This window comes from Eleutherodactylus coqui, chromosome 1, assembly GCF_035609145.1.
Source record: "Eleutherodactylus coqui strain aEleCoq1 chromosome 1, aEleCoq1.hap1, whole genome shotgun sequence".
Taxonomy (NCBI): domain Eukaryota; kingdom Metazoa; phylum Chordata; class Amphibia; order Anura; family Eleutherodactylidae; genus Eleutherodactylus; species Eleutherodactylus coqui.
The window spans coordinates 361,321,549-361,340,348 of record NC_089837.1 but is presented as its reverse complement, the minus strand read 5'-3'; the positions used below and the strand labels follow the sequence as shown (position 1 = coordinate 361,340,348).

The 18,800-nt window shown below is 46.5% G+C and overlaps 1 protein-coding gene across 3 annotated transcripts in view; it reads right to left on the bottom strand.

The window, feature by feature from the left end:
- The window catches only part of LOC136577858 (interleukin-18 receptor 1-like), a 71,967-nt gene that overhangs the window by 20,902 nt on the left and 32,265 nt on the right, over positions 1-18,800 (bottom strand). For all 3 annotated transcript variants that reach the window (XM_066577783.1, XM_066577780.1, XM_066577790.1), the window contains 2 exons: positions 4,905-5,066; positions 2,865-3,020 (listed from right to left, as the gene is read on the bottom strand). In XM_066577783.1, coding sequence (XP_066433880.1) covers positions 2,865-3,020; positions 4,905-5,066 — 318 coding nt within the window. The remainder of the gene's footprint in view (positions 1-2,864; positions 3,021-4,904; positions 5,067-18,800) is intronic.

Genomic DNA, 18,800 nt, shown 5'->3' with positions numbered 1-18,800 from the left:
TGGCTCCCCGGCTGAGCTTTGCGCAACAAAGGTTGCACACCACTGTTCGTCGGTCGTCAGGCGTCTCTGTGAAAAACTGCCAGACCTTAGAGCACCTCGGCCTCTGCAGGGTGGCATGGCGCGAGGGGGCGCTTTGGGAAACACTTGGTGGATTATTCGGTCTGGCCCTGCCTCTACCCCTGGCCCTGGCCACCGCACTGCCTCTTGCAACCTGCCCTGCTGATGCCCTTGACTCCCCCTCTGAAGACCTGTCCTCCTGAGTAAGCGTTGCACACCAGGTGGGGTCAGTCACCTCATCGTCCTGCTGCTCTTCCTCCGAATCCTCTGTGCGCTGCTCCCTCGGACTTACTGCCCTTACTACTACCTCACTGCAAGACAACTGTGTATGATCGTCATCGTCCTCCTCACCCACAGAAAGTTGTTGAGACAGTTGGCGGAAGTCCCCAGCCTCATCCCCCGGACCCCGGGAACTTTCGAATGGTTGGGCATCAGTGACTATAAACTCCTCTGGTGGGAGAGGAACCGCTGCTGCCCAATCTGAGCAGGGGCCCGAGAACAGTTCCTGGGAGTGTTCCCGCTCCTGAGCAGGTGTCATTGTAGTGGAGTGAGGAGGCTGGGAGGAAGGAGGAGCAGCAGACAGAGGATTCGGATTTGCAGCAGTGGACGGCGCAGAACTGCGTGTTGACGATAGGTTGCTCGAAGCACTTTCTGCCATCCAGGACAGGACCTGCTCACACTGCTCATTTTCTAATAACCGTCTCCCGCGTGGACCCATTAATTGGGCGATGAATGTGGGGACGCCAGAAACGTGCCTCTCTCCTAATCGCGCAGCAGTCGGCTGCGACACACCGGGATCAGGAGCTCGGGCTGTGCCCACACCCTGACTTGGCCCTCCGCGTCCTCGGCCGCGTCCACGTCCTCTAGGCCTACCCCTACCCCTCAGCATGCTGTATTACCAGTGATTTGATTTAACAGGCAGGAAATAAATTGGCGCAAGACTGCAGGCCAAATATAATTTTTGCCCTTTTGGGAAAACGAAAGGCCCCACTGCCTCTAGTGAATGAATAATCTAAGTTTAATAACTGTGCTGTGTCCCTGCTTATGTGTCACAGAACGTGAGGGTAGCAGAGTTATTATAACTCTGGCAGAGCAGGTATTTTTTTTCCCAATTAAGGAAAGCAAATGGCGAAGCCAGCAGTAAAGCGTAGCTGGGTGCGTATGATTTAGCAATGTTTTTCACGCAGCTCACACGTGTCCACAGGCGTTAGGACGGACAGAGGCTGGACAAATAGATTTGTTTTCAGTTTTTTCCCACCAAAAGGCAGCACTGCGTATATTCAATGAACATGAGAAGTTTAATAACTGTGCTGTGTCCCTGCTTATGTGTCACAGAACGTGAGGGTAGCAGAGTTATTATAACTCTGGCAGAGCAGGTATTTTTTTTCCCAATTAAGGAAAGCAAATGGCGAAGCCAGCAGTAAAGCGTAGCTGGGTGCGTATGATTTAGCAATGTTTTTCACGCAGCTCACACGTGTCCACAGGCGTTAGGACGGACAGAGGCTGGACAAATAGATTTGTTTTCAGTTTTTTCCCACCAAAAGGCAGCACTGCGTATATTCAATGAACATGAGAAGTGTAATAACTGTGCTGTGTCCCTGCTTATGTGTCACAGAACGTGAGGGTAGCAGAGTTATTATAACTCTGGCAGAGCAGGTATTTTTTTTCCCAATTAAGGAAAGCAAATGGCGAAGCCAGCAGTAAAGCGTAGCTGGCTGCGTATGATTTAGCAATGTTTTTCACGCAGCTCACACGTGTCCACCGCCCGTAAGGACGGACACAGGCTGGACAAATAGATTTGTTTCCACTTGTTTTTCCACCAAAAGGCAGCACTGCGTATATTCTATGAATAATAACTGTGTTGTGGCCCTGCCTATACAATTCTTTCCCTGCAGTATCAATGGAGGGTGGAATGCTCTGCAGAGGCGATTTTGAGAAGCCCAAAAAAAATGCAGCACAGCTAACAGCAGCCTGGACAGTACTGCACACGGATAAATATGGCCCTAGAAAGGACCGTTGAGGTTCTTGAAGGCTACACGCACTCCTAACACTCTCCCTGCCTATGCAGCACTTCTGTCCCTAATGCCAGGTGCAACGGTCTGCAGAGGCGATTTTGAGAGAAAAAAAAATCCCACTGCTAACAGCAGCCAACACACAGCTATCAGTGGCCCTAATAAGGACCTTTGGGGGGTCTTGAAGCCTACACTAACTACCAATTCTTTCCCTACAGCAGCTCCGGTATAAACAGCACTGTCCCTCATCTAACTCACACCGCATCTGAGGCGAGCCGCGGGAGGGGCCGACTTTTATATTAGGCGAACACCTGATCTCGCCAGCCACTCACAGCAGGGGGGTGGTATAGGGCTTAAACGTTGCAGGGGGAAGTTGTAATGCCTTCCCTGTCTTTCAATTGGCCAGAAAAGCGCGCTAACGTCTCAGGGAAGGAAGTGAAAGTAACCAGAACACCGCATGGTGTTCGTTACGAATAACGAACATCCCGAACACCCTAATATTCGCACGAATATCAAGCTCGGACGAACGCGTTCGCTCATCTCTACTCTCCACCACTGTCGGGGCTCCGTCCCATCTTCTCGCTGGCTCCCCAGCACTGTTTTAAAGCACTTTCCCCTGGCTGGGGATTTAAAAATCCCTGCCTCCTGAAAGTGCTGCGTCTGATTGGCTGAGCGCTCAGCCATTCATTGAATGACAGCTGAGTAATACCTGTGATTGGTCACAGTGCTCAGCCAATCAGAGGCAGCGCTCAGCCATTCATTGAATTCAACTGAAAAAAATCAATTAATCTTTACCTCCTCCAGGAATTACATCTCTTTCGAAGATGAACAATTTGTAACCAAAACAATTTTCCAAGATTGGAGCAAGAGTGTGAAATGCAAAATGTCTTTCATTGGATTCATAGGTTGAAGAACTTTCAAAAGACAGATAAGCATCAAATTCTTTCCCATCTGAGTGAAGAAAAAAATGCATATTATCATCTGCACAGAAGATTGATCATATGTATCTCAATAGTGATTAGCTAAATGTCTTTACAGGGCTATGGTAATGGATAGCAGTTGTTCAAAACAACCATAGTTGTTGTTCTATGGTCTGATTCTGGTGTTCATGTTCAACATTCAATGTCTGATCTCCCCGGTCCTATTTCCACACTCCTGTCTGGTCTTATTCCTGTCCTGTCATCACTGCTGCATCTGGCTGCCCACTGTAATTATTCTGGGGACTGTAGCCTGTGAACCTCTTCTGAGGCCACACAGAGGGGACTCCATTAGCTTGTGGAACCACACAGAGGGACACCAGTGCTTTGTGGGGTAACAGAACATACACTAGTCTAGTACTATGGTGAAGCCATAGAGGAGAGACTAGTATTATGGGGGTTACTGAGAGGTTCATTGGGGCAGGATGGTCATCTAGGCCCAGATAAAGAGCAAAACCAAAAATGCGCATCACTAATCAGAGAAGACACTACCTGTGATCACTGGAGGCAACTGTCCTGTAATCACTATCACTGTGTAGAACTGCTATATGACTTTGATATAATGACTGCACTATATAGAAGTATTCTAGAGCTGAGTCGCTGTTTCTAAACCCACCGTGTTGTAGATATGCTGAGTCTAATATAATTTTTTATGGGGTGCTCCGAATTCTACGTTTTGCTATGTAGCCCCATGGTTGCTATGTACGCCCCTGACTTACATTACAGAATGAAGTTAATATACAAGGATATATGTTGAGGCTCTCATTTTGAAGAACTGCCTAACATATCCCGGTCTGCCTGTGACATCAAGTTAAATCAGAATCATGGGTTAGCTCTGCTTTCCCAACTATATTGAGAATTTTATTTTTTGGTAATCGGGCTGAATAAAATCTTCGGTGTCAACGGTTTTCATCTAGCATCTCTGGAGTTTAAATTGTACAACAGACCTAAAGTACATATCATCTTCTTAGACATCTATAATGATGACCTAGAAAATAGTATGGTTAAACTGCAGTAAACCTGAGTTTTTAAGACCAATTTCATGTTTATAAAGTTTGTTGTCACACGACAATCATATTAGCATTGACCATGTAGGGATTAAGTTTCTCCTTTATGTTATAATTTTGTAAACTTTCATCTTTTTTAAACTAAAAAGTGAATTCCTTATTACACCCCTAATGTCCAATGATAAAAAAAAAATAGTAACAGTAGTTATATGTCTTATGTACAGTACATACAGTGTATACAACATATGAGATGTTTCTAAGGCTGCCTGTCCACGGGCGTTGTAGTATCCTGCGGCGGATCTCCGCCACCTGGGAACAGGAAACGACAGATGGATCTTCGCCGGCCAGCCTATCTGACAGATAGGCTAACCGCGGAGGACCGCGAAGAATGCTCCCATTTGCTGACCTCGAGTGGAGGATCGCAAAGATTCTCCGCTCGTGGACAGGGCGGCTGCACTCTCTATAGCAATGCTATGAAGAGTCTTCACTGCGTTCCCCGCGGCTGGATTATGGCCACGGGCAATGCAATGCAAACTCGCCCGTGGACAGGCAGCCTTGGTAATATCTTTTTTTTTGTGATGGGGTAAAAGAATCTATGTGGTCCACTGATCACAATTTGGATCTAGTGTATGAAGGTTCCCACACAGTGTCATGACTTCTATTAGAAACAGAAACTTTGAAGCTAATGTGAACTTAAGCTTTAGATTCTCTTCAGTTCCAATTCTCTTACAGAATTATTTCACATCACTCTTTTCTTTTGGATTCTGAATGTCATAATAGTCTAAGGATACTCTAATATTGCTGTTCATTCATACACTGTAACTGATGAAATAGAAAGATATGACACTTACCTCCAATGGTTTCATCTACTCCAGTTATACTACGGTATAAGAGAACAATTCGTATCCTGAACAGTATGCACAAGCCAATCAGAAATACAACTGAGACAGAGCAAGTGACAGATGCGATAATTGATGTTGTGAAAACTGTTCTAGAAATATCTTGACTTTTTTCTGGTGGAGAAATAAAGAGATTACAGTGATTTAACAGCCTTTCATCGACTTTTTAAATATTTAAACTACATGTAATATTGGACCCTGGGAGCCTTTCATAAGTTTGTAAGAATTGTCAGATTTATTTGAAGACTAAATTTATTTTCAGAACCACTTTTCTACAATGTAGTAACAACAGAATGCATTGCCTCCTGTTGATGTACATTTATAACTCAGATCCCGAGGAAAGTTCAGAAGCAATTGATAGAAAAAACTAATCAAAATCATCTGATTAAGTAAATATTACAAAATGGCTTAACAACATATACTACCAGTAAAAAGTTTTAGAACACCTCAATTTTTTCAGTTTTTATTAATAATTACACAGTTTAATGTCCCACATGTACCGTATATACCGGCGTATAAGACGACTTTTGAACCCCGAAAAATCTGCTCTGCAGTCGGGGGTCGTCTTATGCGCCGGTAATACAAAAAAAAAAAAAGTGTAAAAGAAAAAAAATTTATTACTCACCTCCCACGGCGTTCTGTCGCGCTCCGGCAGGATGTCGCTCGCTCCGGCAGGCTGTCGCTCGCTCCTCGTCCCCGCCGCAGCATAGCTTTCTGAATGCGGGGCTTGAAATCCCCGCTTCCAGAAAGCTAATACACACGCCGGCAGCCATGACAGCATTGAATGGCTGTGATTGGCTAAAGCACACGTGGCTTCAGCCAATCACACTATTCAATGACATCATTGAATGGCTGTGATTGGCTGAAGGCGCACGTGTTAGCAATCACACCCATTCAATGATGTCATTGAATAGTGTGATTGGCTGAAGCCACGTGTGCTTTAGCCAATCACAGCCATTCAATGATGTCATGGCTGCCGGCGTGTGTATTAGCTTTCTGGAAGCGGGGATTTCAAGCCCCACATTCAGAAAGCTATGCTGCGGCGGGGACAAGGAGCGAGCGACAGCCTGCCGGAGCGAGCGACATCCTGCCGGAGCGCGACAGAACGCCGTGGGAGGTGAGTAATAAAATTTTTTTTTTTTCTCCACTGAATACCGGCGTATAAGGTGACAGTTGGGGGGTCGTCTTATACGCCCCGTCGCCTTATACGCCGGTATATACGGTACTTTGAAATGAAAGCATAGAGCAAATAAACAAATTAAAGGGAATCTGTCAACTAGTTTTAGCCCTATAAACTAAGTTTATGGGCTGAAAGTAGCTGACCTGCTGAATCCGATGTTTTATCATTCTTTTCCCCTCCTTTTTCCACATTTTAGGGCTCAAATCTTCTGCTGCAGTACATTGGGAATGAATAAGATTAATAAAAATAATAAATTAACTATATTTCACCAAATTAAATCTAGATTTTTGACTCTTCAAAGTAGCTACCTCTAGTTGATGCAACAGCTTTACACAATCAAGCATTCTTTCTACAATTCAGGTATTGTTTAGAAAATTCTTCCCAACATTGTTTCAGAGGTTCGCACAAATGTGCTGTACTTGTAGGTTGCTTTGATTTCACCTTATTGTCCAGTTCATCCCAAACAAGCTCAGTGGGGTTTGTCTGGAGACTGCGCAGGCCATTCCATTTTTGAAGCTATTGGCTTCTTCTTGTCATCTTACATAGTTCTGACATAACCTAGAAGTATGTTTTGGATCACTGTCTTGTTTTAATGTGAACCTCTGACCAACTAGGTGCACACCAGAGGGTATTGCACGGCATATCAAAAGGCTGTGTTAGCTTTTTTGTCCAGTGTGCCAGTCACCCTGTGTGAGTTGCCAACTCTGGATCCAACAAGAGAGGCCCAGACCATCGCACATCCTCCTCCATGTTTGACAGTTGGTGTCACACACTCAGGAACCATCCTCTCACCTACTCAATGATGTACAAAAACTCTGCATGATGTATCAAAGATGTCAAATTTAGATTCATCAGTCCATCAGTAGTTTGCTGGAGGTGCTGCTCGGCCAAGCAAATCTTTTTTTTTTTTTTTCTTGTGGGGATCTTAGCAGGGGCTTTCTTACTGATACTCTGCCTGTCAAACCAGCAGATAGATGTCTCTTCATCACAGTCAAAAAATTTTTGCTACAGTATTTTTTACTACATGAAGACGTGCTTGAGGATTTTATACTGTGAGGCGCAGATGACGCAAACTGTTGACTCTACATCAAATTTGCTGACTGCATGATAATATTTGATCTTTGTAGATTTATATGTGCTGAATTCAAATATCACATTTGTTTATTCCAACTAGGTCTACTGTTCATCATGTGTCTATTAAACACATATCACATATCTATATGATTGACATATTAAATACATGAGCTAGAATCTGAAGATTGACTAAAAGAGATATCCATGATGGATCCCTTCAAACAACATTACATAAACAGAGCTAGAACTGATAAATAATATTGTTATCTTTCATGATTCCAGCATATGAATAAATGAGGTATTATACATTAATCTTATTGCAATATAATTACGTCAATAGACAGTTAACATCCAATTAATTCAACAGACATTACTTGTGAAAGAAGGTGCGAGGAGGGAGTGCAAGAAACTGGACAATATAAATAGTCCTACAAAGTAGAAGCCTGCAGATTTAAGTCATGGACTGCATTGAGTTTCTACACGAGATCATCATTATGCAAAGAAGAAACCAGCGGTAAATGCTATGTGACACTTTTCACTTTACACCATTCAATAACTGTTACCATGAGGCCGGTCACGGACCACGGGTGGCAGTGGTGCAGTTCGCTGCAGCGTTCTGGGATGGTGTTGCGCCCACATTCGGGTTGGCAAGTGACAGCACCGTGCACCGGTGTGCTGGCGCAGTGTGAGGAGCGCGCATCCGTGCGCGTGCGTGCCTGCTATTAGAGGCGTGCACTCTCTACCTCTGTGAGTTCTAGTGGCTGGCTGGGAGCTCCAGTCAGCTAGCCTGATTGGTCTCCACCCAAGGGGGGGAGACTCCTGAATATAGTCTGGCAGCTGCTGATAGCAGTTGCCAGTTATTGGTTCCATTCCCTGTGTGTCTGACTTCGGTCCTGCTCCAGTGAAAGTTACCTTGTCTCGATCCAGCTCTGCCTGTGTTCTGGGGTCTTCCTGTTGTGTTGGTTTATTCTATCAGCCTAACCTGTCCATACTAGTAAGTTGTCATCTGCATAAGTACGGCGGTTCCTTCCTGTCCTGCCACTAGGCAGCGTAGGGTCAGTGTTGGCGACCTGGACCTGTCTACCTTTGCGGCTATCTCCAGGATGGGACATTGGCGTGGGTGAGGGTCAGGGAGCTCCGGGCCGTGCGTACCTGTGCACACTACTAGTACTGTAACAATAACGTTTGATTGATTAGACTAGATACCAAATACTATTTTTTTAATAGTTGTAAGTTCATTGCTACACATTCTGACACTAACGTACCATCTCGTCATACATATGGGTATGTCTTACATGCTAATATGCAACATGATACTGAGGTATGTGTAAACAAATATTTCTCATTTGTAAAAAATTTTAACCTGATGCATCATTTCTGGCATCATATTTGGAATCAGCACCTTCAAATTGTATAGGATCAGTACAGTTAGGTCAGCACAAAAAAAAAACATCATATGCAGACCAGTGTAACTTACAGTTTGTACTGTAAAACCTCACAACCAAAGTTATGATGACAAGACAGCCAGTAGAGTTCTGTTACACAAATACTGTTATACCATGGAGTTGCCATATGACAGTATATTAGGATGGCATCTCATAATAAAGAGGCAAGAGGTCAGGAAAACGGTATCCCTGGTCTGTCTGCTGTTAAACTCCTATCTGTGGGACACTCGCCCTGATAAGGGCATCCCCACTCCATGGCAGCTGTCACCTACACAGATCCCTGTTGCACCCTAGCATAAATAAACCACATCCCAACGTGTTACCCAGATACATGACATCCAAAGGTCTCCTTCTGCATGGTGCATGAGTATTAACGTCCTTTATACAGGGAAAGTGGAAAAAGCCACAGCCAGACTGCTCAGCTGGCAGCTTATCTCCAGGAAGAACAAAAGGATTGTGCACTGAAATTTATTGTGGTTGATCATTTTTTTCCTCCCCGATGTCATTTGTAGTAGAAAGTTGTGACGCCCTCATATACATTCAACAGTTGCCTAATCTGACCAAAACTGGCTCAGTTTGGACAACTTTTTTATTGTGCCATTCTAGCATAGAAAAGAGAAGGTTAGGATCAGTTTATATAATCTTCAACAACTGCACGAGCGCCAACGTCACCACCAAGGTCATTAGCGCTCATGCAGAGCATTTGGACAGGCACAGTTCTATGTAAAGTGCTGAGCGGGGAGCATTTATACTCAGCCAGAATCCCACGATCCAGCAATGTTTTTAATGCTTACTGAAAGTCAGTGATAAAGAGAAGTGAACGAATAGTAAATGATTTTTTTTTGCATTTACACAGATAATTATTGCTCAATTTTATTCATTTGAATGAATTTTGAGCAATATCACTGGATCACAGAAAAAGAAATTGACTGCTACTTGAGGTATTTCATGTGTATTATACTAAACCGAGTGTGTAAAGTCCAATGTTGTGGTCGGATTGTGCCTCGGACGTCAGATTCTAAAGTTATACACGGTATCATTGGCTATTCATACAGATGCGAGGAACTGATTTTATGTTGATTATACAGCCACAATACGTAACTAAATTGTCCTTCAAAACTGTGAGAGATTACAAAACTTGTTCGCGTTAACAAACATGTAAATAAAAAGTTTACTTGAGTCTTTACACAATGCACATACATAGTCCAAAAGTACTTTAGGTACTTGCTTTTGTGCTTGTGAGTGTTTGTTGTTGACCACTGCAGAAGCCAGGTGTAGTCGCCCATCATGTTGGGGTTGAAATGGCCTTGATATTGTTTTTCCATGGTGGCAATATCCTGGTGGAATCTTTCGCCATGTTCATCACTCACGTCACCCAACAAATCCAGATGAGAATGTAAGAAATGAACTTTGAGCGACATTTGGCAGCCGAGTTGCTGATACACTAATGTAAAAACTAATGTGTTGCTTACAAGTTCAGCATGGTTGTCAGCCCGATGGTTGCCAATAAAGTTTTGCACAACTTGCACATATGCATCCCAAACAGAGAGTTCAAGCGTGTTCAATTTAGATCTGAATGTGTCATAATGCATTAATTTGTGGATTTCAGGACAAAAACAAAATTCCTGCTTTTAGTTTTGGCTTTTCCTAACTTGTCCTCCCGATACAGGAAACCATTTCCATTATGATCCATAGCAACAACAGGTTTTCATCATGCCCAGCTTAACGTGAAGTGGTGGAAGGTACACTGACATTGGATCAACTAGTGATACATGTAACACATTGTATCTGTCAACAGCATGCTCAACTCTGGATGGCCACTGGGTCACTTTGTAATAATTGCTCACAATCAGGAGAAACAATTTTTTACTTGTTCTTATTTGAAAATCGAGAAATAGCAGTCCAAGTAATGACTGCTATTTCTGTTCATGTCATAGGCACAGCAAACGGCATTGCCTTCCTCTTGCCATTGCCATTGAGCCACTGTGTCTGAGGTCAGAGTAGAACATGGTGCAGCAGATGTGAGGTGACCATCTTATGTCTTTATCTCCAACTTTACATCTAAAATAATATTTGTAAGGAATCTTCACTCTCTGTCTGTTTTTTGCACTGAACACATGTGGTATTTTTGCAACGTGTGACAAGCGGAAAGAGGCCTGCACTTGCTGAGTGGTTTCTAACATGTGGCTGAGGAGCCATGTCACAGTGGCAATGCATGCCGCACGCTCTTTGTAATCTCGCACACCATTGAAGGTATACACCAGGATCTGGATGACAAATGGAATTAGGTGATCGTGACGCCAGTGCCTGGATTAAAAGCGCTTGGTAGCTAAATAAGATGTACCCATGTATTTAAGCAAATGACAAGCACACTATTTACTTTCAGGCACCAGCAAATATACACCTTGCATATACACAGTTTAAGCGCAGATAAACAAACCTTCCCCCTTAGCTCAGGTGCATCTGAGCTAAAGGAGGAGCTATATATAGAGAGAGAACTGATGAGAAAATACCCCTTTCTTCCAATTAACATTAAATTTCCCACCATGAAACACTGTGCTCAGGTTTCCTTCAGTACTCACAAAATTCCTATGAAGATTCTCTACTGCTTGTCTGAAGCTTTGAGTCTGTCTTTCTGTCCGATAGAAAGCAACGCTGGCTTGAATGGACTTGGGTTTGGGAAAGCAAGCAGCTTCTCAGCTTCTGTGTAATTTATTAGCTGCTGCACACAAGATTGCTCTAAATTTTACATAACACCATCTCTAATTACAGCAGGACAGAGAGGAAGGAGAAGCTGGGTTCTTCATGACTGTCAGTTTCCTCCCTGTCCATCTCACCTCATCCCTCTCCTTCAACTGAACTACTCACTGCCTCACTCCATACTCCCCCTTGACTTCTGTCTTCTAACACTGTTATCAATTTCTATCTGGGCAATATGAAATGAGACGGAAGAAGCCCCCTCCTTTTTTTTTCCCTCTCTCCGGAGGGGGCTTGTCAGAGCTCAGCTCTTACGGTATTTACAATGGGGAACTGCCTAAACAACCTTACATCCTTAGTTCCTATCCTGACTCTCTTTTCTTATTAAATGAAGTCCAGCATAACTACCCTTTGGTAAACGAACTGGTAGTTAGAACAGTTGCTCTTATCTTGCAAATAAAATACATCTATTCTGTAGTGCCAGTCCAGTTCACTACATATTTACTAGAGATGAGCGAGCACCAAAATGCTCGGGTGCTTGTTGCTCAACTCAAACTTTTCGCAATGCTCGAGAGCTTGTTTTGAGTAACAAACCCCATTGAATGGGGGACTCGAGCATTTTTGTATATGACCGATGCTCCGCATAGGTCTTCACTTGTGAAACTCTGGAAAACATCCGAAAGTCATGGAAACACCACAGAAACGGATAGGGAAGGGCAGGGGCAGCATGCAGGGCTGCATCTTAGGCTCCCAGGTCCCACTATTAAGCCACAATAGGGGCAACAGTCTGCCCCCCCCCCCCCCTAACAATTTTAACTTCGGACAAACCCTCATTAGCAAGGCACACCTTAGCTAAGCACCACACTACCTGCAACCAAGCACAATCACTGCCTGCGGGTCACACTGCTGCCTCTTCTCCATATGTTACATGCTGCCCAACCCCCCCCCCCCCCGCACGACCCTGCGTTCACAGCGCACACAAAGGTTTCCCTGCGCAGCCTTCAGCTGCCCTCATGCCACACGCTCGCTTCATAGCTACACCACCCTCATGTCTATTTCTAAGTGCGTCTGTGATGAGGAGGAACCAGAGGCACACACTGCAGAGGGTTGGCAGGGCCAGGCAGCAACCCTCTTTGAAAGGTGGGGGCGATAGCCCACAATGCTGTTGAGAATCGATGATAAATTGACTTACGATCATCATTCCAATCCCATGGCACCTCCGTCGCAAAATTGCCAGGAGCCGCAAACATGGGCATAAAGGGGACTCAGGTGCCAGCCCAGCACTTCTACACATCTCCACAATATAGCAAGACTCTGTGTGGGAAGTATGTGAGTGGGCCCTGGGTCAGGCTCGGTCCCAGCAAACACCTTGTGTGGCCCAAGGTGCTGCGAGTGACATAGCAATGGGGAATCCATGTGTCCACACACTACTCATTCTGTTTGGGTGCCGGATACCTCATCGACAATGCAAAGGGGAAAGCCATCTGCACCCTTCCCAAGTCAGTCAGTGACTTTGTGCCAGACAGGTAAAACACTGTGATGGGAAGTCTGTGTGCACCCACAGCATAGGCGGGTCCAACAAAGAACCCAAAGACATTAAACATGAAGAAAGCACAGTGCCCAAACATGGCAGACTTTCACTGCGCTGAGGACATAGGCCTCTGCCCACACCCTTAGAAATCGCGGGCATAGAGCAGACTACGATGCTAGTACAACTGTGACTGTCTCATGAATGCAGTAATGCTCCTCTTGTTTGGCCCAAACTAGTGTCTCAGATAACTGTGGTAACACAACAGAAAATGCATGTTGCCCAGTGCTGATCCCATGACCCCAAGCTGGAGGAGGAGGTGGCATTACAAGGCCAAGAAACCATGACCAGGACCCGCTGTAGTCTGTGTGGGAAGTATGTGAGCGGGCCCTGGGTCAGGCTTGGTCCCAGCAAACACCTTGTGTGGGCCAAGGTGCCGTGAGAGACATAGCAATGGGGAATTCATGTGTCCACACACTACTCATTCTATTTGGGTGCCGTATACCTCATCGACAACGCAAGGGGAAAGCCATCTGCACTCTGCACTCTACCCAAGTCAGTCAGTGTATTTGTGCCAGACAGGTAAAACACCGCGATGGGAAGTCTGTGTGCACCCACAGCATAGGTGGGTCCTAGGCAACCCAAGACATGAACCACAAAGTAATCAGATGCCCAAACATGGCAGACTTTCACTGCGCCAAAGACATAGGCCTCTGCACAAACCCTCAGCAATCGGGGGCATAGAGCAGACTCCGATGCTAGTGCAGCTATGAACGTCTCATTTCTGCAGTATCGCTCCTCTTGTCTGGCCCAAACCAGTGCCGCGCATAACTGTGATAGCACGAGAGAAAATACATGTTGGCCTCGGCCCACAATTCATGCCTTGGTCAGTCAGTGTTTTTGGCCCAGATAGGTAAAACACCGTGATGGGAAGTCTGTGTGCACCCACAGCATAGGTGGGTCCTAGGCAACCCATGACATGAACCATAAAGAAATCAGAGTGCCCAAACATGGCAGACTTTCACTGTGGTGAGGACATAGGCCTCTGCACAAACCCTCAGCAATCGCGGGCATAGAGCGGACTCCGATGCTAGTGCAGCTATGAACGTCTCATTTCTGCAGTATCGCTCCTCTTGTTTGGCCCAAACCAGTGGCGCGGATAACTGTGGTAACGCGAGAGAAAATACATGTTGGCCTCGGCCCACAATTCATGTCCTAGTCAGTCAGTGTTTTTGGGCCAGATAGGTAAAACACCGCGTTGGTAAGACTTTGTGCACCCATAGTACAGACAGACCCCTGTAACATTCCAGTAGTAAAGGTATAAGCAGACCCCAGTAACATTTCCGTAGCAGAAGTATAGGCAGAGCCCCTGTAACATTTCTGTAGCACAAGTATAGGCAGACCCCTGAAACATTTCTGTAGCAGAAGTATAGGCAGACCCCAGTAACATTTCTGTTGTAAAAGTACAGGCAGACCCCTGTAACATTTCTGTAGCAGCAGTATAGGCTGACCCCTGTAACGTTACTGTAGCAGCAGTATAGGCAGACCCCAGCACTATTTCTGTAGTAGAAGTATAGGCAGACCCCTGTAACATTTCTGCAGCAGACGTATAGGCAGACCCCTGTAGCATTTCTGTAGGAGCAGTATAGGCAGACCCAGGTAACATTTCTGTAGTAGAAGTATAGGCAGACCCCAGTGACATTTCTGTTGTAAAAGTACAGGCAGACCCCTGTAACATTTCTGTAGCAGCAGTATAGGCAGACCCCTGTGACATTTCTGTAGCAGCAGTATAGGCAGACCCCTGTAACATTTCTGCAGCAGCAGTAGAGGCAGACCACTGTAACATCTCTGTAGCAGCAGTACAGTCAGACCCCAGTACCATTTGTGTAGTAGAAGTATAGGCAGACCCCTGTAACATTTCTGTAGCAGAAGTATAGGCAGAGCCCTGTAACATTTCTGTAGCAGCAGTATAGGCACACCCCAGTACCATTTCTGTAGCAGCAGTATAGGCAGACCCCTGTAACATTTCTGTAGCAGCAGTATAGGCAGACCCCAGTACCATTTGTGTAGTAGAAGTATAGGCAGACCCCTGTAACATTTCTGTAGCAGAAGTATAGGCAGAGCCCTGTAACATTTCTGTAGCAGCAGTATAGACACACCCCAGTACCATTTTTGTAGTAGAAGTATAGGCAGACCCCAGTACCATTTCTGTAGTAGAAGTATAGGCAGACCCCTGTAACATTTCTGTAGCAGCAGTATAGGCAGACCCCAGTACCATTTCTGTAGTAGAAGTATAGGCAGACCCCTGTAACATTTCTGTAGCAGCAGTATAGGCAGACCCCAGTACCATTTGTGTAGTAGAAGTATAGGCAGACCCCTGTAACATTTCTGTAGCAGAAGTATAGGCAGACCCCTGTAACATTTCTGAAGCAGCAGTATAGGCAGACCCCTGTAACATCTTTGTAGCAGCAGTATAGGCAGACCCCTGTAACATTTCTGTAGCAGCAGTATAGGCAGACCCCTGTAACATTTCTGTAGCAGCAGTATTGGCAGACCCCTGTAACATTTCTGTAGCAGCAGTATAGGCAGACCCCAGTACCATTTCTGTAGTAGAAGTATAACCAGACCCCTGTAACATTTCTGTAGCAGAATATAGGCAGACCCCTGTAACATTTCTGTAGCACAAGTATAGGCAGACCCCTGTAACATTTCTGTAGCAAGAGTATATGCGAACCCCTGAAACATTGGTGTACCATTAGTGTAGGTGAAGTCTGGAAAAATTAGTTAGATAACAGTATAGGCGAGGGCCAGAAAAATTAGTGTACCAAGAGTACAAGTGTACTTGTGAAAAATGTATCAACCGAGAGGGCAGGTGAAACCCAGAAATATTTCTTAAAGATACAGCTTGCTGTGCCTTAATTTGCAACAGAGCCTGGAGGCAGCCCAGTGAAAAAAATTGGTTTCTGGTAAAGTATCAACACTTTTGAAACTTTGAAAAATTGTAAAAAAATTTTTAATGGAGCCTTTTGGGCTGCAGAAAAATTGGCAGTTCAGCGTGATGACATGTTGTTTCAGGAGGAGTAGGTGGAGGACTAATATCAGATAGTGATTGACAAAGCTAATTCCCCCTTTTTTTCCGGTGATAGAGAATGCTTATTTATCCGGTTGCAGCGAAAAGAATCTTTAGGTACCGCTGCTTTCCGCCGGTGGAGAAGAGAAGTCTGGGGAAATCCAGGCTTCATTTATCTTTATGAGTGTAAGCATGTTGGCACTGGCAGTTGACAGGCGGGTACGCTTATCCGTTATGATTCCCCCAGCTGCACTAAACACCCTCTCTGACAAAACGCTAGCGGCAGGGCAAACCAGCACCTCCAGGACATACAGCACAAGTTCGTGCCACGTGTCCAGCTTTGACACCCAATAGTTGTTAGAGCAGAGGCATCACGTACGCCGGTGGTATGATCGGCTACGTACTCCCTCACCTTCTTTTTACAGTGCTCCCTCTGACTTAGCCTTGACAGGGGAGTGGTGACACAGTCTTGCTGGGGAGCCATAAATCTGGCAAAGGCCTTGGAGAGTGTTCCCCTGCCTGCGCTGTACATGCTGCGTTATCTCCGCGCCTCCCCTGCTACTTGGCCCTTGGAACTGCGCCTTCTGCTGCTAGCGCTGTCAGATGGGAAGTTTAGCATCACTTTTTCCACCAGGGCCCTGTGGTATTGCATCACTCTTGTACCCCTTTCCTCTTCAGGAATGAGAGTGGAAAGGTTCTCCTTGTACCGTGGGTCGAGAAGGGTGTACACCCAGTAATCCGTGTTGGCCAGAATGCGTCTAACGTGAGGGTCACGAGAAAGGCAGCCTAAAATGAAGTCAGCCATGTGTGCCAAGGTACCAGTACGCAAGACATGGCTGTCCTCACTAGGAAGATGACTTTCAGGATCCTCCTCCTTCTTCTCCTCCTCCACAGCCAATACACGCTGAACAGATGGGAGGCAAGCAGCGTGGGTACCCTCTGCAGTGTGCCCAGCTGTCTCTTCCCCCTCCTCCTCCTCCTGCTCCTCCCCTTCCTCCTCCTCCTCCAAAACGCGCTGAGATATAGACATAAGGGTGGTCTGGCTATCAAGCGACATACTGTCATCCCCCGTCTCCTGTTTCAACCACAAAGCGTTGGCCTTTATGCCTTGCAGGGAGCTTCTCAGCAGGCATAGCAGCAGGATGTTAACGCTAATGATTGCCACATCGCCACTCACCATCTGGATAGACTCCTCAAAGTTTCCGAGGACCTGGCAGATGTCTGCCATACAGGCCCACTCCTCAGTAAAGAATTGGGGAGGCTGACTACTACTACGCCGCCCCTGTTGGAGTTGGTATTCCACTATTGCTCTACGCTGCTCATAGAGCCTGGCCAACATGTGCAGCGTAGAATTCCAGCGTGTGGGCACATTGCACAGCAGTCGGTGCTCTGGCAGCTGAAACCGATGTTGCAGGGTCCTCAGGGTGGCAGCATCCGTGGGGGACTTGCGGAAATGTGTGCAAACGCAGCGCACCTTGCCGAGCAGGTCAGACAAGTGCGGGTGGTTTTTCAGAAACCGCTGAACCACCAGATTGAAGACGTGGGCCAGGCATGGCACGTGTGTGAGGCTGCCGAGCTGCAGAGCCATCACCAGGTTACGGCCTTTGTCAAACACGACCATGCCCGGTTGGAGGCTCAGCGGCGAAAGCCAGAGGTCGGTCTGCTCTGTCAGACCCTGCAACAGTTCGGGGGCCGTGTGTCTCTTGTCCCCTAAGCTGAGTAGTTTCAGCATGGCCTGCTGACGCTTGCCCACCGCTGTGTTGCCGCGCCACGCCACACCGACTGCTGTCGATGTGCTGCTCACACTTCTTAATTGAGAGGTAGAGGTTGCGTAGGAGGAGGAAGAGGGGGAGGGTTTAGAGGAGGTTGCATAGACCTTCGCAGATACCAGCACCGAGGTAGGACCCGCTATTCTGGGTGTGGGTAGGACGTGAGCAGTTCCAGGCTCTGACTCGGTCACAGCCTCCACCAAATTCACCCAATGTGCCGTCAGGGAGATATAGTGGCCCTGCCCGCCAGTACTTGTCCACGTGTCTGTGGTTAAGTGGACCTTCCCAGTAACCGCATTGGTGAGGGCACGATTTATGTTGCGGGAGACGTGCTGGTGTAGGCTGGGATGGCACACCGGGAAAAATAGTGGCGACTGGGGACCGAGTAGCGCGGAACCGCTGCTGCCATCATGTTTCTGGAAAGCCTCCGTTTCCACAAGCCTGTACGGCAGCATCTCCAGGCTGATTAATTTGGCAATGTGCATGTTTAAAGCTTGTGCGTGTGGGTGCGTGGTGGCCTATTTGCACTTTCGCTCCAACGCTTGTGCTAGCGACAGCTGAAACATTGCTGGATGGGGTCGAGGACAGTGGAGGTGAGGGTGTGGGTGCAGGCCAGGAGGCGCTCATGCCTGTGTCCTGAGAGGGGGTTTGGATCTGAGTGGCAGGTTGGGGCACAGGGGAAGAGGCAGTGGTGTGACCGGAGGCGGTGATCGGCCTTCATCCCACCTTGTGGGGTGCTTGGCCATCATATGCCTGTGCATGCTGGTGGTGGTGAGGCTGGTAGTGGTCACTCCCTGGCTAATCTTGGTGCAACACAGGTTGCACACCACTGTTCGTCGGTCGTCCGCGCTCTCACTGAAAAATATCCACACCTTTGAACGCCTAGCCCTCTGCACGGAGGCTTGGCACGAGGGGGTGCTTTGGGAAACAGTTGGGAGATTCTTCGCTGTGGCCCTGCCTCTAACCCTGGCCACCCCACTGCCTCTTTCAACCTGTCCTACTGCTGCACTTGCCTCCCACTCTGAAGCCCTGTTCTCAGTAGGCTTAGCTAACCAGGTGGGGTCAGTCACTTCATCGTCCAGCTG